This window comes from Dendrobates tinctorius, unplaced genomic scaffold (assembly GCF_039654945.1).
Source record: "Dendrobates tinctorius isolate UK_male_01 unplaced genomic scaffold, ASM3965494v1 ptg000070l, whole genome shotgun sequence".
NCBI classification, from domain to species: Eukaryota; Metazoa; Chordata; class Amphibia; order Anura; family Dendrobatidae; genus Dendrobates; species Dendrobates tinctorius.
In genome coordinates this window covers 28500499-28520085 of record NW_027361738.1, presented here as the reverse complement: position 1 = coordinate 28520085, position 19587 = coordinate 28500499, and the positions used below count along the sequence as shown (strand labels likewise).

General features: G+C 40.5%; 1 protein-coding gene across 9 annotated transcripts in view; it reads right to left on the bottom strand.

Annotated features, from left to right (window-relative positions):
* Window positions 1–19587, bottom strand: part of LOC141095489 (sodium channel protein type 5 subunit alpha-like) — a 524914-nt gene that overhangs the window by 274939 nt on the left and 230388 nt on the right. For all 9 annotated transcript variants that reach the window (XM_073581518.1, XM_073581512.1, XM_073581519.1 and 6 more), the window contains 3 exons: window positions 4992–5133; window positions 2401–2598; window positions 964–1149 (listed from right to left, as the gene is read on the bottom strand). In XM_073581518.1, the coding sequence (XP_073437619.1) occupies window positions 964–1149; window positions 2401–2598; window positions 4992–5133 (526 nt within the window). The remainder of the gene's footprint in view (window positions 1–963; window positions 1150–2400; window positions 2599–4991; window positions 5134–19587) is intronic.

The following is a 19587-nucleotide window of genomic DNA, read 5'->3' as shown; positions in this document are numbered from 1 at the left end:
AAGAAAACAGCACTCCAAAAAAAATTTGCAAATTACTGGACTTTATTGGCCCATATAGTGATGTTTCAATTCATAGTGTGAACTTTTCATGAGAAAGATTTACACTATGAACCGAAATGTCACCACATGGGCCATTAAATTCTGGTAATTTGCACTGGTCAGTTTGTGACTTTTAAAAAAGCTGAAATTCATAAATTTGGATAAAACCTCACTTCCACTGCTAAGTAACCGTGTCCAATTTTGAAAAGGGGCGAGAGTTATGTAAAATCACAAATAGTCGCAATTTTTTTTCGCCAAAAATGTCATGCACCAAATTTTGTAACTCTTTTCAGCTTGAAAACTGTCACCATAGCCTTGATACAAGTCTTCCATAATATTTAAGGGGGTGTGAAAAATGTAAATGACAATTTTGCTTACTTAATAGTTTAGATACATGACTTGTTGCACTGTGGAAGTTTGGATACACTTGTTAGTTTTTTTTCTCTACGTTTAGTGGGTACTTTGGCAAAGCTCCAGATGGATCAACTAAGCATCCCCAAAGTGCTCCATTAGGCACTTGGTCTTTTGACCTCTGTCTGTCGAATATACATATTTGGCAAAAAAAAGCATAAAAAACTGCAGGAGATTGCAAATTTCCATCGACAGTATGCTGGAAAGAAATGTATATGTTACATAGACACTGTATTAAACTATTGGTGCTGGATGGCACCGAATGGCATCTGTCACATGCTTAATCATTGCGTCATGATATGAGCTATCTGTCACCCATACGCTATAATGTTATTCATTTATGGACACATCAGAAAGTGATTACTCCTTTATCTATTAAATGAATGCCAGCGTAGTCTACAGCCTACATGTAACGTACACTTCGGAATCTTTTCCCAGTCTATACAATAAATGGAAGCCATTAGAATGAACATAGCCTAAAGGGCGTGTATTTAGTGTAAAATCATAAATTACCGGCTTTCGCCCACTCTCTTCATCAGATTCCCCTCTGTTAGTTCTTATGTCATCATTATACTCGTCAACTTCAGAAGATTTTTTTTTCTTTCTTCGATTTCTTCGTTCTTTGGCACTTTTGGAGCTAAATGGAGATGCTTCACAAGAGCTGAACGAACCAGCATCAGGTCCTCTATTAGCCAGTGCCTGCTCAAGGGACAGAAAAGTCACGTACTGTACGACACAAGGCAAACTAAACTCAGATTGAAAAACATATCGCTAAATATTGGCACATACGTGGTGAGAGGGTCCCGTACAAGTGATGCTAATTAATACTTCTACTATACCCCGAGCTACTGAGGAAGGCATTATGCAGATTCCCCCCCTTTTTCCAATCTTCTTTCCAACGGTCAGTTCTCCACAACCTTGCTAACCTTGTATCAATGCACGTTCTTACATCCGTTAAAAAAAAAACATTCCTAGCTGCCATGTGAGCTGCCACCATGGAATCTATACTCTTGCATGAGTGCCATAAACTCTGACACCAAAAATAGTTTTATAGGATGTATAAATGACCGGTCTGATATTTTAGCTGTTATACAAATTTTATAATGTAACGTTACTTTAAGTCACAAAATTGACATATATTCGACAGACCAAATGCACAAACCCAACAGACTATTGAGGAGATGTATCAGACTAAATGCACCAGAATTCTGGAACAATTTGCACAAAAAAATTGTCTTTAATTGCTTACGCCATATTACCATATCTACTATATGTTTTAGATACTTTCTGCGCTTTGTCCAACAAAGGAGCACGGCATTTCTGAAAAAAAAGGCGGCTAAAATTATGGCACATATTTCTCATGATGTGGTGTAACAGTCTAAACATATACTACATTTAATAACCATCGCTAACCATTATGATACATTTGGCTCACCGTCTATTCTAAATTTGCATTGTCTAAGAATTAGTCAGAATTCATAATTTTGAAACTATGAGCTTAAAGGAGGTGTACCAAGCTTTTAAGTTTTCGCCTTTTGATAGGATTTAGAAAACGTAATAATGAATTAATAATCAATGGGGGTCCGACTGCTGATAACCCCAATAGTCCCAAGAACAGGTTTTTATCCATCTGAATGAAGGTCGAGCATGAGCACCTCTGCGTCTTACCTTCTCTTTGGGATTGATGTACTGTAGGTTGCCGAGTGCTGTTTTCAGTAATCTGCGAGAGAATGAGTGAAACGGGGGAGTGCATGCTCGACCTCCCCGCTCCATTCAGAAGGGTGTCTTCAGAGCTTCTATCTTGGAATCTCTGGGTTACCAAGCAGTCTTACCTCCAGCTATTAGCAAGTTATATCCTATCAATAACTTAACACCGATAAGTCCGCATACAGTATAAACTATACTAAATCTGAGAACCGGTAACCTATTGTCGTTTGCATTTCTATTAACCTCTTGCTCCTTTTTAAGTTGTTCCATAGCTTGTTGAAACTCCTTCTCCTTTGCTTCTGCCTCGGCAATGCTGGCTTGGTTCTGTTCTTCATAAGCCATGGCCACCACAGCAAGAATTAAGTTCACCAGATAAAATGAACCCAAAAAGATGACGAAGACAAAAAATATCATGTATGTCTTCCCTGAAGCTCGTAGAGTCTGCAAAATAAAAAAAAATTTAAAAAAATGGAACAACGTCATCATCAGTCATAATTTTTTCCAATTTTAATAATGGCAGATCAAAAATATTGGGGAACCTGCAACCAAGTGTTTTTGTCAGAAAACTGGCACAAAGCACTTTGAAAATCTGCAAAATTTTTGTGCGATGAAGAAAAAATGTAGCTCCTTTTGGCGTTTTCATGCCAGTTTAATTCAGCACGACCAAAATGGGTGGAACTAGGCATAAGCCCTGGTGGGTGTTATGATGACTACTCTCACCTGTCAAATTCTTATGACAGAAACGTTACTCCAGTGTCAGACTAGCGTAACAATTATTTTGAGGCACACGAAGGCAAACGCCACTACGAAAATGAAACAAATTCATTAAGTGACGTGCACCTCTAAATGACTTTACCATATCTTATTCCAGCATGGCCCACATTAAGGCTGGCAAGTGAACCATCAGTCTTAAATAAGCGGAAACATCATGTTGGAAGGAAACATGGTACTATCTTCAATATTCAATAAAATTATGATGGAATAAAATTCTACTATAATATGACTACAACACACCCTTAAAAGGATCTAAAGTCATTAATTAAGTTTAATTAAAATGACTGGCGAATATAAGGGTACGGTCATACTTGGCGACGCACAAGCGATCCCGACAACGATGCGACCTGGTAGGGATTGCTGGTGCGTCGGTACGAGGTCGCTGTTGAGATGTCAAACAGTCAGATCTCAACAGCGACGCAGCAGCGATCCAGAATGATACGACGGTCGTTGGACCCTGTCTCTCAGACCTGTAGTATTGAGGTCGTTCGTCGCTGTCCCTGTCAAATACAGCGATGCATGCTGGCCAGCGGGACACCAGTGATCAAAAAATGGCCCAGGACATTCAAGCACGATCAGCGACATTGCAGCAGGGGCATGATCGCCGCTACGTGTCACACATAGCGAGATCGCAGGTGAGATCACTGTTGTGTCACAAATCGGTGACGCAACAGCGATCTCACTATCTGAGATGGGGGCTTTAGACACGTTCTTATATCAGTTTTCTTCCCCACTTATCAGGACTGTTAACTCTCTGTGGCATGTGACACAGTCCTTTGCACTCTGTGTAGAGGGGAGGAGGAGAAGAAGTGAGGAGCAGAGAGAGGAAACAGGCAGAGGAAGAAACAGAATGATCAAGGTAAGCTTTCCAAAAAAAATTATTTACATCACGTCAAAGCTGATTCAGATTCAGATAGCTCAGCTCAGCTCAGCTATATAATTTCTTCCATGCTGCAGCAGCTTGTTTTTGTAGGCTAATAAATGAATGAAGAGTAGGAATCCCTTCTCTGTGTACCGTGCTGGGCATGGGAGACATCACTGCAGCCAGGCTACATCTCCTAGCTTCTAGTGAACTGCAAGTTTGAGATAGATCGTGAAGAGGGAAAAACCGGTGAAAGTGCAGGATACAAGTTATATAATGGCCATAAATATTATTATTCCTAATGCACGAACACAGAACAGCTTATTCTGCAAAGTTTCTTGAAAATACAGGTACCTTTTAAGAAAATTCTACTGATTTTAATTAAAAACCATGTTATGTTTTTTTTTTTAAAAGGAATATGTCTGGCAATTAATGCTACCCAAACTAGGTATATTATTCTCCGAAACTCTTTGTGATATCAAAAAAATATAGACAGCCTTGGTCCAAAGCAGGTGACCAGACTACTCAGACTCCATCCTGTCTGATTCTTCCCAAAACTGCTAGAGGTGATTGACAGATCTCTTTATGTATCTGCAAGGGAGAGATCTGTCAATCAGCTGCAGAAGCACGGTAAAGGGAGGGGGTAGCCAGTTATGGTTCCCAGATGGATCATCAAATTGTTTCAGAAAATAATATACCTCGGATGCCATCATGACGCCAAATTGTGATTCATGCTGCTTGCAGTTTGGGCTGCATGAATCGCCTGACAGGTTCTCCTTAAAGAGAACCTTGCAGAACCTTTTTGCATATGGAAGTAGTGTTTTGGCTGCATTAGCTCTTGTCCCCCAATAAAAGTATTATCTGTTTTTGTAGAAATTCAATTTGTCCATCATGAGAAATCTAGTGTAGAAGTCAGATACAGGTTAGACAAGAAGTTCCCTAGGAGCGTATCAATTCACTTGGACGATTTCTTCTTCTCCTTGCCCCAGTGCACTTCCAGCCTGGTTTCTGTATGACCTTTACACTACATTTCTCATGACGGGAATGTTGGATCTCTACAAAAAAAATATAATTTTGGGCTGAGGGACAATCACCAATAAAGCCAGTCCACTTCTTTTAACACGTAAAAATATGCTTACAGGCATCTGAAAGGAAACAACTAGATCCAAAATTAAGGAAATGATTTCTAAGCGATTACCTGTTGATATAAGTTCTCCCAAAAGTCTTGTGTCATAAGTCGGAAAAGTGAAAGAAAAGCCCATCCAAATGTATCAAAGCTGGTATAACCAAAATTGGGGTTTTTGCCAACCTTTAAACACACAAAACCTTCAGGGCACTTCCTGTGGAAAGCAGCAAAGAGTCAAATTAAGAATATTTCTCAACTGGATTGCATCTGATCGTCCACAGGTATATTATAGAAATCCAGATATAATCTTGCATCCAGGGATACAATAAGAATGAATAGTCCTGCTACTTAGCTTTTGTCACCTATTAATGAACAGAAAAAACAATAGATAGATAGACAATTAAAGGGAACCTGTCACATAAAAAAATCGCTATTAAGCTGCAGATATAGGGGTTCATCTGAATGTTAATAGCGCTCTGAACCTGTCCTGCGCCACCACTTAGATCCCCCGCTGCTGGGAGGAAATTAAAGGGGTTTTCCCATCTCCAAGAACCCTGTCTCAATACGCAGTAGCTGCAAAAATAATAATATTAGCAAATACCTCCAGTTAGAAATGTAATATAGTTTTTCTGATTCGCTGTCTCTTTCCTCATGTGCAGGCATAGCAGGACCTTAGGCATCCATGGTTATGACCACTGATATAGCGACAGTTAGTTATTTGCTAATGGTCATAACCATTATTATTACACCTACTACATATTAGGATAGGATCTGGCTGCTGGGAATACCTCTTTAACTTTATTCCAGCTGTCAGTCAGTGCTGAGGATGTGGTTACAGAAGGCGCTCTATGCACAGAGCGGTGACTAAACCTGTGCCGGCAGTGCTGGCCCTGTGACTCAAACACACATATTATCAAGAGTAATGAAGTCAATTTCCTCCCGGCAGCGGGGCTGAAAGTGCAGACACCGGGCGGGTTCAGAACGCTATTGATATGAAGATAAACCCCATATATAAGCTAATAACGTTTTTTCACGTAGCAGGTTCCCTTTAAAGATCAATATTTCCAATCATATTAGAGAAGAATAACAGTAAAACAATAAAATATCTAAATACTGCAAATTTAAAGCAGCTAATTAAAAAATACTATCTATCCAGCCAACATGCCCTCTAGAAATGAAATAAAATTATTGCTGAAGGACACATCTACGCTGTATTCACGATCCAGGAAAATATTATTGGTTAGGAATGCTGTTGTCAGCCAAAGCAATATTCTGAATACAATGTAAGTCTGAATATATTCGGTTTGGAGGGGACCTGAATATCTGAATGCTCCAATATTTTTTATAAAAGACATTTTTGATTGAACTATGTCACTTAGTTTCTAAATCATATATTGCCAACACTAATTCTGATGGACAGGTCGGTGCACAATCAACAGTCAACCCAGGCCCTAATGCATTACGGAGTCCAAAATATCCTCCTGTCACATACAGTATAAAGATGCCAGTATTATAAAAGGAACACATCCAACAATGTCTCTTTGGTTCGGGTCTGTTGAGCCATGGTTGAGAAATCCTACTTTTTTTAATCTTTATTCAAATTACAGTAAGTGCACTGAGGGGCACATTTTCTGATTTCCCTGCCCAGCGTTGTCTTCCATTGCTTGATTACCAGTGGATACAGAGGCTGTGGTGTATGAAGTCACATTTATCCCATCTCTATCCCAAAATTTTGCATATGTACCACTCTTTATGCAGGTGCATATCTAAGAGGTCCTCGGGGGGAGCAAGAGGGGAATTTCCCTTGGGCACAGCCGACAGTGGGCAGCTATAGGGCCACCTGATGCAGAGTTCCGAGGTGTCTCCCTGGCAGGTGGTAGTGGGAGTTAGCCATTCTTTGAGCTGGCTGTCAGCCTGAGATCCAGCTCAGAGCTGGTGCAACTCGCTGGCTCCCAGTGATCAATCCATACTCATGCCATTCAGGAGCGAGTATAACTGAAGCCCTGACCGCCGTCACTACTGTGTCAGGGTGAAGTCAGCAGCATGATCAGTTCATGTGATCACACTACAGACGTCACTCCTCGGCGCTGCATAGGTGGCAGAAGTTTGATGTAGTAAGTGCTGCAATGGAGCAGAAGACACCAAAGATTTAGTATAATATGGTAAGAGAGAAAGAAATTTGAGGAACAGTATGGGTAGAAATGTGAGAGGGATGTATGAAGACACAGTATGAGGAGCAAGGGGGGTTGGGTGCAGAAACAGTATGGAAAACGAGAGGGAGATATATGTGGACAGTATGGAGAGCAAACGGGAGGAAGAAATTTGAGAGACATTATGGGGAGCCAGGTGGGATGGGTGTCGACACAGTATAGGTAGCGAGGGGGAGGAATGGGTATGCACACAGTATGGCAAGCAAGGGGACTATACGTGGGCACTGTATGAGGAGCAAACGGGGACAATACATTTGAGGAAACAGTATGGAGAGCGAGGGGGGAAATTTGAGAACACAATATGGGGAGCGAGGGGGGATTGTTGCAGACAGTATGGGGAGCGAGGGGGAAAGGTGCAGACACAGTATGGGTAGCGAGGGTGAACAAATGTTATTGAATAGGGATATTCAGATGAGAGTTTTTTCACACTAGCCTTATCCAAATTTTGGATGAGACTATCACACCCAAATCTATGGGTTAGCATAAATAAAATGGATCACATATGGATGATCTGTACTGCATGCGTTTTTTACAGATACATTGCAATAATTAACTCAGAAAACTGTATTTATTTGGTCTTGTACATTTTTTAACTGCTGTATTAATGTATAAAGCGGAAGCCATAAAGATGTAAAAAACAGGCATATAGGTGCCACATGGATGGCATACCGATGGAATACAGATGACAAAACGGAGGCAAATCCCAATTTTTAATGGATAAAAAAAGGATGACTTTCATACGTTCGTCTGAACCCAACCTAAATCTGAGCTGTGATACATTTCTAAAGTATATTAAAAGTGTAACTGCACTTTCAGAAAACTTTTGACTAGTCATAGATACATGGCAGCAGTTTTATCATTAGGGATCCAGGTGCTAAGAGCCCCATGATCGTTAAAATGTAGAAGCAGAAGAGCTCAGCTAAGAAATGCTCTCCTCTGAGACTGACGACACGCTCGATACTAAGTCTTTGGAGGCCTCTGCCGTCTTTGGAGAAAGAAGCAGCTCAGCATTTTTACTCCTTCATTTTAGTAATCAGTGTTGGTCTCGGCACATGGACCTCCGACAATTACAATGTCTGACACGTCGGTATGACATTTCAAAAGTTTTCTAAAAAGGGAGTCTGAAAGTTGCAACTGTTAATTATATGCGCAATTTTGACTATAACTCTTGTAAAATTCAATTTATAAAGAAACTCCGCTTCATACTTCTGATGGGCTTTTTATATGTGTATGTAGAATTGTTACAGATTAAACAACCCTGAACCATTTGTTTCCACTGTAAATAGTCACATATTTAATCCATGGTGAAAGTGATTAATTATGGTTGAGAATCAAAGATGCAGCTGGCAAGAAATCAAGGCTATAATACAATTAGGATTCAATAGATAACACAAGGAGCTTTGTGCAACGCGTAGGATAACCAAGGCAATGAAATCTGTAATTGTTTAGCATAAATCACAGTGGGCATTCCCAATTCATATCAATTCTAATACACACACTGTAACACTCAGTCCATAGGTGAATGCGAGTATCATGCAAATGGAGTGTGATTTTTCTCAAGTAGCATCCGTATGACATCTGTATGACAGGCGTATGCAATCCATATGCAATGCATTTTTAACATCAGCTTTTACATACAGTAATTCTCTGTGTCATTTCAAGCTAGTTTACTAAATAATAAAGCAATCTTATATACAGATATAGATAGATAGAGATATAATAAATAGGATAGATGTCTTGTAGAAATTTAGTATCACAAGCCCCCTACATATAATAAACTAGCACCCTTCAGTGCCTTTCATGTGACACTAAAAGGTGTTGTTTAGCCCTATTAAATAAACAAATAATTAATTTACAAAAAATGGCGTGAGGTCTCCTTTATTTTTAATAACCAGCTGAGGGAAAACAGACAGCTGTGAGCTGGTGTTATTATTCTGGAAAGGGGCCAATATCCATGGATCTTCCCAGACTATTAATAACAGCTCACAGCTGTCTGTGTAGCCTTTATTGGATGATAAAAAGTGGGAAACAAAAAAATATGACGTGAGGTCGGGGATCGTCATGGGACGTCTATATTATGAAATTACGGCGAACCCCTTTGGATATTTTATTTTTTTATCGTAATAAATGGCTAAAAGAGGGTAATTGTCTGGGAGTGTTTTATACAATTAAAGGACTTTTTCTTGTGTGTGTATTTTTGTTTTGACTATGGGGTTAGTAATAGTGGTATCTGACAGACACCTCTCCATTATTAACCCCTGGGCTTGATGTCAGCTGTTACCCCTACTGCGAACGCAACAAGGCAATTGGAAAGAGCCAAGGCTGAGAGCAGAATTGGCTCACTTAATGGATTCGCCATTTCTGGGATGGCTGAGGACTGGTGTTATTAGTCTGCGAAGGGGCCAATATCCATGGCCCTTCCCAGATTAATAATATCAGCCCACAGCTGTCTACTTAGCCTTTGCTGGTTTTTATAAATAGGGGAACCTCATGCCATTTTTTTCATTTATTTAATTATTAGCTAAATACAAGTACAGAAAATCAATGATTATATATCTCACTGACAAATTTCTATCTATTCTATATATTTTATTCTGAAAGTCGGGCTGTCAATTTACTGTATTGGCTGATGAAATGTTGGGTTGCCCTTGAAATGTGTGCGTAAAGATCGAAGGTAAAATGCATGGTCTATGTGTCCTGCAATTTTTTTCTCTCACCCATTTGTGAGTATCATCCAATATAGGAGGCCCCTCGCAACAAGCTGCAATCATTCAATAACATTAGTCAGAGTGCACTACGATTTACAGCTCTGGCAAAAATTAAGAGACCACTGCACAGTTTTATAAAAATCAGCTTCTCTACATGTCTGACAGCCATTCCATTCCAGTGTCAGTTGAATTTCAACCAGAGTACACCTCATTCTACTTAATGTGCTTCTGATTAGGTGATCACCTGAACCAAATCTTATTTAACGAAGGAAAGTATAAAAAACCCTGCTGTGGTGTTCACAATCCTCTTGCAATAGGACAAGCTGGATGGCAAAACAAGTGCTAGTAATATCCCAAAAGAAATAGGAATGAAAAAATAACTTTTAACCATGCCAAAGGAATTGAAAAGAAAAGTCTTGAGTGAGGAAAAGAAGGGCTCAATTCTTGCTTTACTAGCAGAGGGACATAGTGAGCGTCATGTTGCCTCCATCTTTAAAAATTTCTAAGATGGCAGTCCATTACAACAAGGTCAAGCAGCAGATATTGGGGACAACAAAGCTACAGATCAGAAGAGGGTGAAAACGACTCTCCACTGACTGGGATGACCGTCATCTTATTCGAATGTGACTCAGCAACCGCAGGATGACATCAAGTGACCTACAAAAAGAATGGCAAATGGCAGCTGGAGTGAAATGCACGGCAAGAACCGTTCGTAACAGGCTCCAAGAGGCAGGGCTCAAGTCATGTAAAGCTAGAAAAAAGCCTTTCATCAATGAGAAGCAAAGCAGAGCCAGGCTGAAGTCTGCCAAAGAGCATAAAGATTGGACCATAGAGGACTGGAGTAAGCTAATCTTCTCTGATGAGTCTAATTTTCAGCGTTGCCCAACACCTGGTCGTCTAATGGTTAGACGGAGACCTGAAGAGGAGTACAAGCCACAGTGTCTTGCACCCACTGTAAAATTTGGTGGAGGATCGGTGATGATCTGGGGATGCTTCAGCAAGGTTGGAATTGGGCAAGTTAATCTTTGCGAAGGACGTATGAATTAAGCTGCATACAAGGTTATCCTGGAAAAACAGTTGATTCCTTCTGCTTAGGCAATGTTCCCCAACTCTGAGGACTGTTTTTTTCCAGCAGGACAATGTGCCATGCCACACAGCTAGGTCAATCAATGTGTGGATAAAGGACCACCACATTAAATCCCTGTCATGGCCAGCCCAATATCCAGACCTGAACCCCATTGAAAACCTCTAGAATGTAATCAAGAGGAAGATGGATAGTCACAAGCCATCAAAGAACTGCTTAAATTTTTGTACCAGGAGTGGCATAAGGTCACCCAAAAACAATGTGAAAGACTGGATGTCAGTCAGTCAAAGTACCACGTCGCAATTACAGCCATGCCTCACAGAATATTTAGTGATGACTGTAGCTGCGCCGGCCTGCCTGCATGATTGAAAATGGCAGCTTTGGGGAGGATTAAAGTTAATTTTTCCCTGGTGACACACTTTCAGTAGAGTAACCAGGCACCTTCATAACAATATTAAACCGCAGATTAACCCTGTATCTATCTGAAGGTTAATATGTAAGAAGATGAGCTGAGACATAGTCAGCGGTTTACAGTGCCCTTTAAGGCCGGAACTATCGGGACTGTCACCACTGTTGGCGGGGAAGTCTTCTTCTGGGAGGGAAGGACCTTCCCGGTGGACAACAGGGGGCGTGGGATATATAAGGAGGACTGAGCGTGGGAACAGGTCAGACTTGGCAGGAAAGTGACAGGAGAAGGTTGACTCCCTCTCCGTTGCTCTGGCTGACAACTCCACGCCACTCCTCCCTCAGCTTGCTGACTATAAGATTGACTTTGATGTTAATAAGTTATCATCTGACCCTGTTCTTCTGGACATGCCTGTCCTGTCTCTGGTAACTGATAAGCTGCCTAGAGACTACCCCAAAGGAACACCCGCTGCCATGTTCTGTGAGCATGCCCACGGCTCGTGTTCGGTGCCATTCCTGAGGAATCCACATAAACGACTGTTTCCACGTTCCAGCGCACTCAAGCCAAGCAGGACCGGATCCATCAGCACCAATGGGAGACAGTGCTTCTTGTTCCTCCATAATAGAGCTAGAGACTTTGTCCATGATTTGCGATGCCGTCGGGATACTTTCCAGCCTTTCCCTTGCAAGAACTACAAGCGATAAGTTACCTTGTTTTTGTATATCTTATTCTTGAGTATTGTACTATTCTTGCCTCCCTGCGTGGAGTATTACTTGCTAATTGCCTGTTCAGTAAATCCTGTTATCCCCTTCTCTGCTTCTGGCTCTTCACTGCATCCAAGGAACCTCTCTCATTTACAAATTCGTACAGGTTCCCTTTAAAGTCATCATTTTCAGCAGCACACTGTTCTGTGTAAACAGGATATGTGATACCGAGAACAATCATAGCCTATTGACACAGAGCGATCATATTAACAATCGTTCTGTGCACACAGAAGTGAGGTCAGTCTATCCAAACAGGTGATTAAACAACAACAATTAATGGCCACCAGTGTAAACTTGATTAATCTCTAACAGAAACAATATCTTTCTTTGTTGTAGACCAATAAAATCTTGACCGCTGATTTGACTGGTATGGCTGACGTTCCTGAGAATGTTGACATTATATAGCTTTTTGGGATACTGTTTCCTCTATTGTAATATTAATACTTTACCATAGGTGATAGGTTTTTCTTACAAAATCCACCTTTGCTGCTGCAAAAAGTCTTAAAGAACACATCAAAAATATGATTGCATCATCAAAAAAGGTTTTGCCAGACTGCTGTAAAACCTCTTTGACAGAAGAGGAGGCTTCATGTCAATTGGTAAAATTGAATTGTGATAATTTTCATGCCTGTTCTCACGGAAGTTCATCAGGCTGGGAAACAATAATACATAATTCAGATGCTGCAGAACTCCTTTAAATTCTCATAATGTGCAGAAACATTGCATGTTATAAAGGGCATTGCCCATGGTATTTGGGCAGAGTAAAGTCTGTTCAATCCGATTCCCTACTGGCCTGTGTGAATATGTGATATTACTGTTTATTAGACGTTTCCCATTTATTACTCTATATCTTAGTAGTGGTCTGGTTGATGAAGATACAGACTGTCTTAAAGTGGACTTGTCACCCGACATAACCATGTCATTTTTGAACCTGGCTTAAAAGCCTCTTTTCCCCTAATCTAACTTGTAAGTAAGCCTGATGAAGGGGCCTTTTGAGCTCTGAAAGCTTGCAAATATAATTTTTCTGGTTAGCCAATAAAAGTATCACTCCTTGAATACTTTTCTCAATTTTTTGGGACATAAGTATTTACATTGATTCCCCTGAATCTGGAGTTGTTCTTGTTTTAGTTCCTGTGCCTTTTAGGTAAGGAGATATAGCCCTTTCATTCCTCTATATAAATTTAGTGTTTTCAGCCAAAGAGACATGATCCTCAAAAAGACAACCATAAAGAAGAGTTGAGAATCACACCTAGCTGGCTAAAAAGATTTGATTTACATACAGAGAATAGGGCGCCATTTCTGGGGAAGGGAAAGGCACAGGAAATAAAAAAGAACAACGTCTGATACAGGGGAACGGTGACATTTAGAACAGGTATTTAGGGCTCGTGACAGGTTCTCTTTAAAGCCTTAGTAGGTGTTCCTGTAGTAATACCTTAGGGAAGACATGGCCATAAAAATAAAATCTTTACAGTGTAGGAATATCACCTGCAGTATTTTATTCTATCCTCTACTTTGTTTTATAGGTCTTGATTCTTGGCACTTTTATACTAATCTAACGCCAAAGCTCATAGCTCATCATCAACCAAACAAACCAACAACTGTTCCCAGGGGGTAAGCAGAGAGATTTTTAAACTCAAAGGTTAAAGCCTTTAGTACAAAATATTGAGTTAAGCTGTAGGTTCTGTATAATGGATTAAATACCCTTCAGAAGGATGACTCAATGTAAAATGGCATTGATTTGTCAACACTCCAATAGGTATCGTTCATATCATTACAGTGGTTAAAGCAGAAATGGCGAAATGGATATTAGTCATTATACTGACAAGGACACCAGACACTTCAATGTTAGGTAAATTGATTGATATTGCTAATGTAATCATTTAAACTATATTTCCTTATTATTACTAATATACTAATATTAGAGTTTTGTCAGACTTTGTCACATACAGAAGTATCTCTACTGCTAGGAGCAGTTCCACTTTTTGGCCTTGATTCAGCAAAGCGATTTTGCGAGAATTCTGATGACTCTGAAAAGTTTTTGCGTAACCTTGAGACTTTTGGTGTTATTACACCATATTCACCCAGCTTCACCAAAATGTGGCGAGTTGATGTGGAAAAGGGAGTTGTATAGGGGCATGACACTAGATTTCGCCTAAGGGCTTCTACAGACGTCCATGGATCTCTGTCCAATCACGGACCGCAATACACAGATTGGCCAGGGGTCTCTCGAACAAGAGAGTGACAGCTTCATATATTTTTTGAGGCTGACCCATGGTCAGTCCGTGAATTGTGGTCTATGATCAGACCGAGATCCAAGGATGTCTACATGAGCCCTACTTGATTACGAACTGCAGTATACCTTACACCAAAAATCTTACTTAAAGGGGTTTTCACAAGAACAGAGTACATTTAAATCAATAGATCTTTGAATAATAATATGTTGCACGATTGTATGTATTTAAATAAAATGTTCCTGTGCTGAGATAATCTTATAAATGTGCCCCTGCTTTCAGAAATCTCACGCACACACATTTTCTTCCCTGACTTAATTGGAATACTGCTGCTTGCTTAGAACTACAGCATGTCACTTCTTTCATGTTTGCAGCATTTTTCACCCATAGAAAGCAATGAGTAAGTGCAATAAAGAAGTAAAAACACAAAAAATATTATATCAGTATTTCCTGCGTTTTTAGTGAAAAAAGCAGATACAGCAATATGTGAAACCCATTTATTTTTGTGATTTTCTCAATTTTAAACCAATTTAAAACTTGGTCTCCTCACATGAGAATGACGGTTAGGCCAGGGTCACAATAGCAAGTGCAATGCAGAAACTCACGCGAGTCTCTCGCATCAACACCCGGCACTGCCGCCGGCACTCGGGACCAGAGTGAGCGACTGCATGTATTTCTATGCAGCTGAACGCTCTGGTCCGAACCACCGGTGGCAGTGTCGGGTACTGAGGCGCGAGTTTCTCGCAAGTGTGACCCTGGCTTTAGGTTAAGTACAGTTGAATTAAATTAGTGATATGTAAAACTAAACATTGCCTGACCAATGTGTGAAATTGAACAACGTCTGACCAACTTAACGGCCCTGACCAATGTGTAAAAGTAAACAGTGTCCATCCTACAAAATGCACTACTAATGTCTAAGGGCCCCGTCACACATAGCGATCTCGCTAGCGAGATCACTGCTGAGTCACAAGTTTTGTGATGCAACAGCGATCTCACCAGTGAGATCGCTGTGTGTGACACTTATCAGCGACCAGCCCTCCTGCCGGTTATCGCTGATCATCCTCGAATGGCCTGGACATTTTTTGATTGCTGGTCTCCCGCTGGCCAGCACGCATCGCTGCATGTGGCAGGCGGGAGACCAGCAATCAGCAAGCTGGAGCTGGTAACCAAGGTACACATCGGGTTTCTAAGCGCCGCCTAGCACTTAGAAACCCGATGTGTACCTTGGTTACCAGCTCCCTGCACCAGCACGCTGGTATCTAATGTACACTGCGGGTAACTAAGCTATGTGCGTCGCTTGTTACCCGCGTGTCACTGTCATGATCGCTGGTGAAGCTGCCTGTTTGGCTGCTCACCAGCGATCATGTAGCGACACACCAACGATCCTGACAAGGTCATATCATTGTCGGGATTGCTGGTGCATCACTATGTGTGACGGGGCCCTAAGGAAAACTACTCCAGACCAACTCAACTCCCCCCGCTGTCCTTACATTTGCAATTGTGTATTTTTTTATGATCTCATGAACGTTTTTGCTCAGAATAATAGTCACTACTTTATCCAGACATACAAATCTTTTTCCACTAAATAATTTGATCAATTTGTCATTTTTTCCAAAAATGTTTTATGGTGTCATATATGACTTGCATTAGTGACCTAACACCTTGCATTGTTCATGTTTGTATGGTGGAAGTAAAGTTGAACTTTGGGATCCTGAAAAACGCAGCAAAAAAAAGCAGTAAAAAATGCAGCAAAAAAAAAAAAGCAAAACACTCTTTTTGTCTGTAGCTTTTTTTTCTGTGAAGAGATCAGGTTTTCACTGCAAAAAAAGCAGCAAAAAAGCAATGTGTGAACATAGCCTAAGCCTCCTCACACTGACATGTCACTCTCTGCAACAAGAGATGTTGTTCTATAACCCTTTCATGACAATTTTCCGTTTTTACCTCCCCTTCTTTCAAGAGACTTTTATACCGTATTTTTCTGGCAATATAGCCATATGAGGGCATATTTTTCGTTATACTTTTGAATGACACCATTCAATCTACCACAAAGTATACTGGAAAACAGGAAAAAAAAAATTCCAAGTGCATTGACATTGCAAAAAATTGCAATTCCACAATTGTTTGGGCTTTTTTTTACTTACCATGTCCATGATATGATTAAACTGACTTGGTAATATGATTCTCCAGGTCAGTACGATTACACAGATACCCGACATGTGTAGTTTGTTTAAGATTTACAGTAAGTGGTGAAAAAACTGAAAATTTTGGAAAAAAAAATAGCTTTTGTCACCATTTTCCAGGACCTGGAACGTTTTCATTTTCTGGGATATGAGGCTGTGTGAAAGCTTATTTTTTCTGCCCAGAGGTGACATTTTTACTGATTCCATGTTTTGATTGCCTCTTATTGCATTTTACTGTAATGTGGCGACAGCCAAAAAAAAATTAATTTTGCCTTTTGATTTTTTCCTCGCTACGCTGTTTACCAATCAAATTAATTTACTTCATAGTTTGATTAATAAAACTTTAACACATGTAGTGATACCAAATATGTGTTTATTTACTTTTTTATTGTTTTATTTTTAATGGTGTGAAAAGGGGATGATTTGAACTTTTGTGGTTTTTTTATTGTATTTGTTAGTCCCCCTCCAAAGGAACTTTAAGCTGCGATCGTCTAATCACTTGTGCTATGTATAGTGAAAATCACGATCTCCTAGAAACGTCAGCCACGGTCTGAATTTCCCGGAAGGATCGCAATTACAGTGACGGGGTAATCAGCAGTCCCCTGTGGCTGTCATGACAACCCATCGACGCCCCACGATCACGTCACTATTGCGCCATTGGGAGAGTGTAAAATGCCGCTGTCAGACATTGAAAAGCAAGGACAAAACATATGACGTACATGATCGTCATATGTCATGAAGGAGTTAAACATGAAAGTTTGGCAGTGATTTCTTCCTATAGAAAATTGGAACATTCTTCCTTTCACACAGGTTTATAAAATCAGAACCTGTGGTTTATATCTATGCCTTTGCAGGTGTTTTGGATCTCTGTAAATGGAGATATAATCAAAGTCAAGAAAACAATCATCCCAGATTTGGGAACCTATTTAGATTAAAAAAAAAATAGAATGACATTCCACAATGGATAAACACGCAATACCTTTTCCTTTAAAACTTAAAATACTTTGTTTAATTGGACCCTCTCATTCTGACCCCATAGAACTAGCAATTACCTTTATGAATGGTATACTGTAATGTAGTTGTATCTATTAGCATTTATGACTATCCGGCAGTGTTGACCTCAGCAATCATTTACATTCCTTCATGTCATCACTGGCCACACAATAGTAATTTGTCTTAAAGGAATCTGTCACATTGTACATGCAGTCCGATCTGGAGACAGAATGGTCTAAAGAAGGAGAAGATGAGTAGAATGATATATAGATTTGTTGAAACAGATTCAGTAAAACCTGTATTTTATTCATTGAAATCCCTGGTGTTTGCATGTACATGTGTCCAGTGGGCGGTCCTACTTGTGATTGACACATGTCTCCATGTACATTGATACAGATAAGACTGTCCAATCACTTAGTTGGACTCACATGTATACAAACATTATGGATTTCAATGAATAAAATACAAGTTTTTCTTAAACTTCTAACACAAAAAGGTTTATCAATTTAATCATCTCCTCCTGCTCTGCAACATCTGGTATGCAGATCAGATACCATTTTCAACATTAGGCCGGGGTCACACTTCCGAGTGCAATGCGAGAAACTTGCGCGAGTCTCGCGCCTCAATACCCGGCACTGCCGCTGGCGGTTCAGACCGGAGCGTTCAGCTGCATAGAAATACATGGAGCCGCACACTCCGGTCCCGAGTGCTAGCGGCAGCACCGGGTATTGAGGCGAAAGACTCGCGCGAGTTTCTCGCATTGCACTTGCAAGTGTGACCCCGGCCTTACAGGTTCCCTTTTATGTGTAACCATCGTTTTCATTGTTATTCCATAAATCAATAATACACACAAAATTAGACAAATTGTAATATATCTTATCAGAGGAATTTGCTTCTTTCTCCCCTAATACTGATCACTCATTCTCAAACTTCTCAATTCATAGGTAAAATCTGAAATTCCACCATCAGACATTCCCAGCACTGAGATAGAAGATGACAGTTGCTGCTGATGAGATTCTATGTAGATGGGGAGGAGCTCTGCCTTTATCTCCTCTCTCTTACTTCCCTCTACATAGAATCTTATCAGTAGCAGCTGCCATCTCCTATCTCAGTAATGTCACAATCTGTCTTCACTGAATACAGATTTTACCTGTGAATTGAACATTTTAAAAAAAAAATTATCAGTCCTGGCAGAGAAAGAGTAAGATTTCTCTGATAACATATATTACAACTACTTGCACCAGTGACCCATTTCCGTCACATCTCCTCCAGTCCCTTTCCCCTGCTGTCACCCCTCACCTAACTAAAATATTTAACCTCTCTCTCTCTTCTGGTATTTTTCCCTCCTCATTTAAGCATGCCATCATACATCCACTACTTAAAAAACCATCCCTCGACCAAAACTGTGCCGCTAACTATAGACCTGTCTCTAATCTTCCCTTCATCTCTAAACTCCTGGAACGCCTGGTCCACTCCCGTCTTATCCGCTATCTCTCAGAAAACTCTGTTCTCGACCCTCTCCAATCCGGTTTCCGCTCTTTACACTCCACTGAAACTGCCCTCACTAAAGTCTCTAATGATCTGCTAACAGCTAAAACAAATGGTCATTACTCCATGCTAATTCTCTTGGATCTCTCTGCAGCATTCGACACTGTGGATCATCAGCTCCTCCTCACTATGCTCCATTCCATTGGCCTCAAGGACACCGTTCTCTCCTGGTTCTCCTCCTATCTCTCCGACCGCTCCTTTACTGTTTCTTTTGCCGGTTCCTCCTCCTCTCACCTTCCCCTTACTGTTGGGGTTCCTCAAGGATCGGTTCTAGGCCCCCTCCTCTTCTCCTTGTACACTGCCCCTATTGGTCAAACAATCAGTAGATTTGGTTTCCATTACCATCTCTATGCTGATGACACCCAATTATACGCTTCTTCTCCTGACATCACGCCAGCCTTTCTAGAAAACACTGGCGATTGTCTAAACGCTGTGTCTAATATCATGTCCTCACTATATCTGAAACTGAACCTGTCAAAGACTGAACTCCTTGTGTTTCCTCCCGCTACTAATGTACCTACACCCGACATTGCCATTTCCGTCT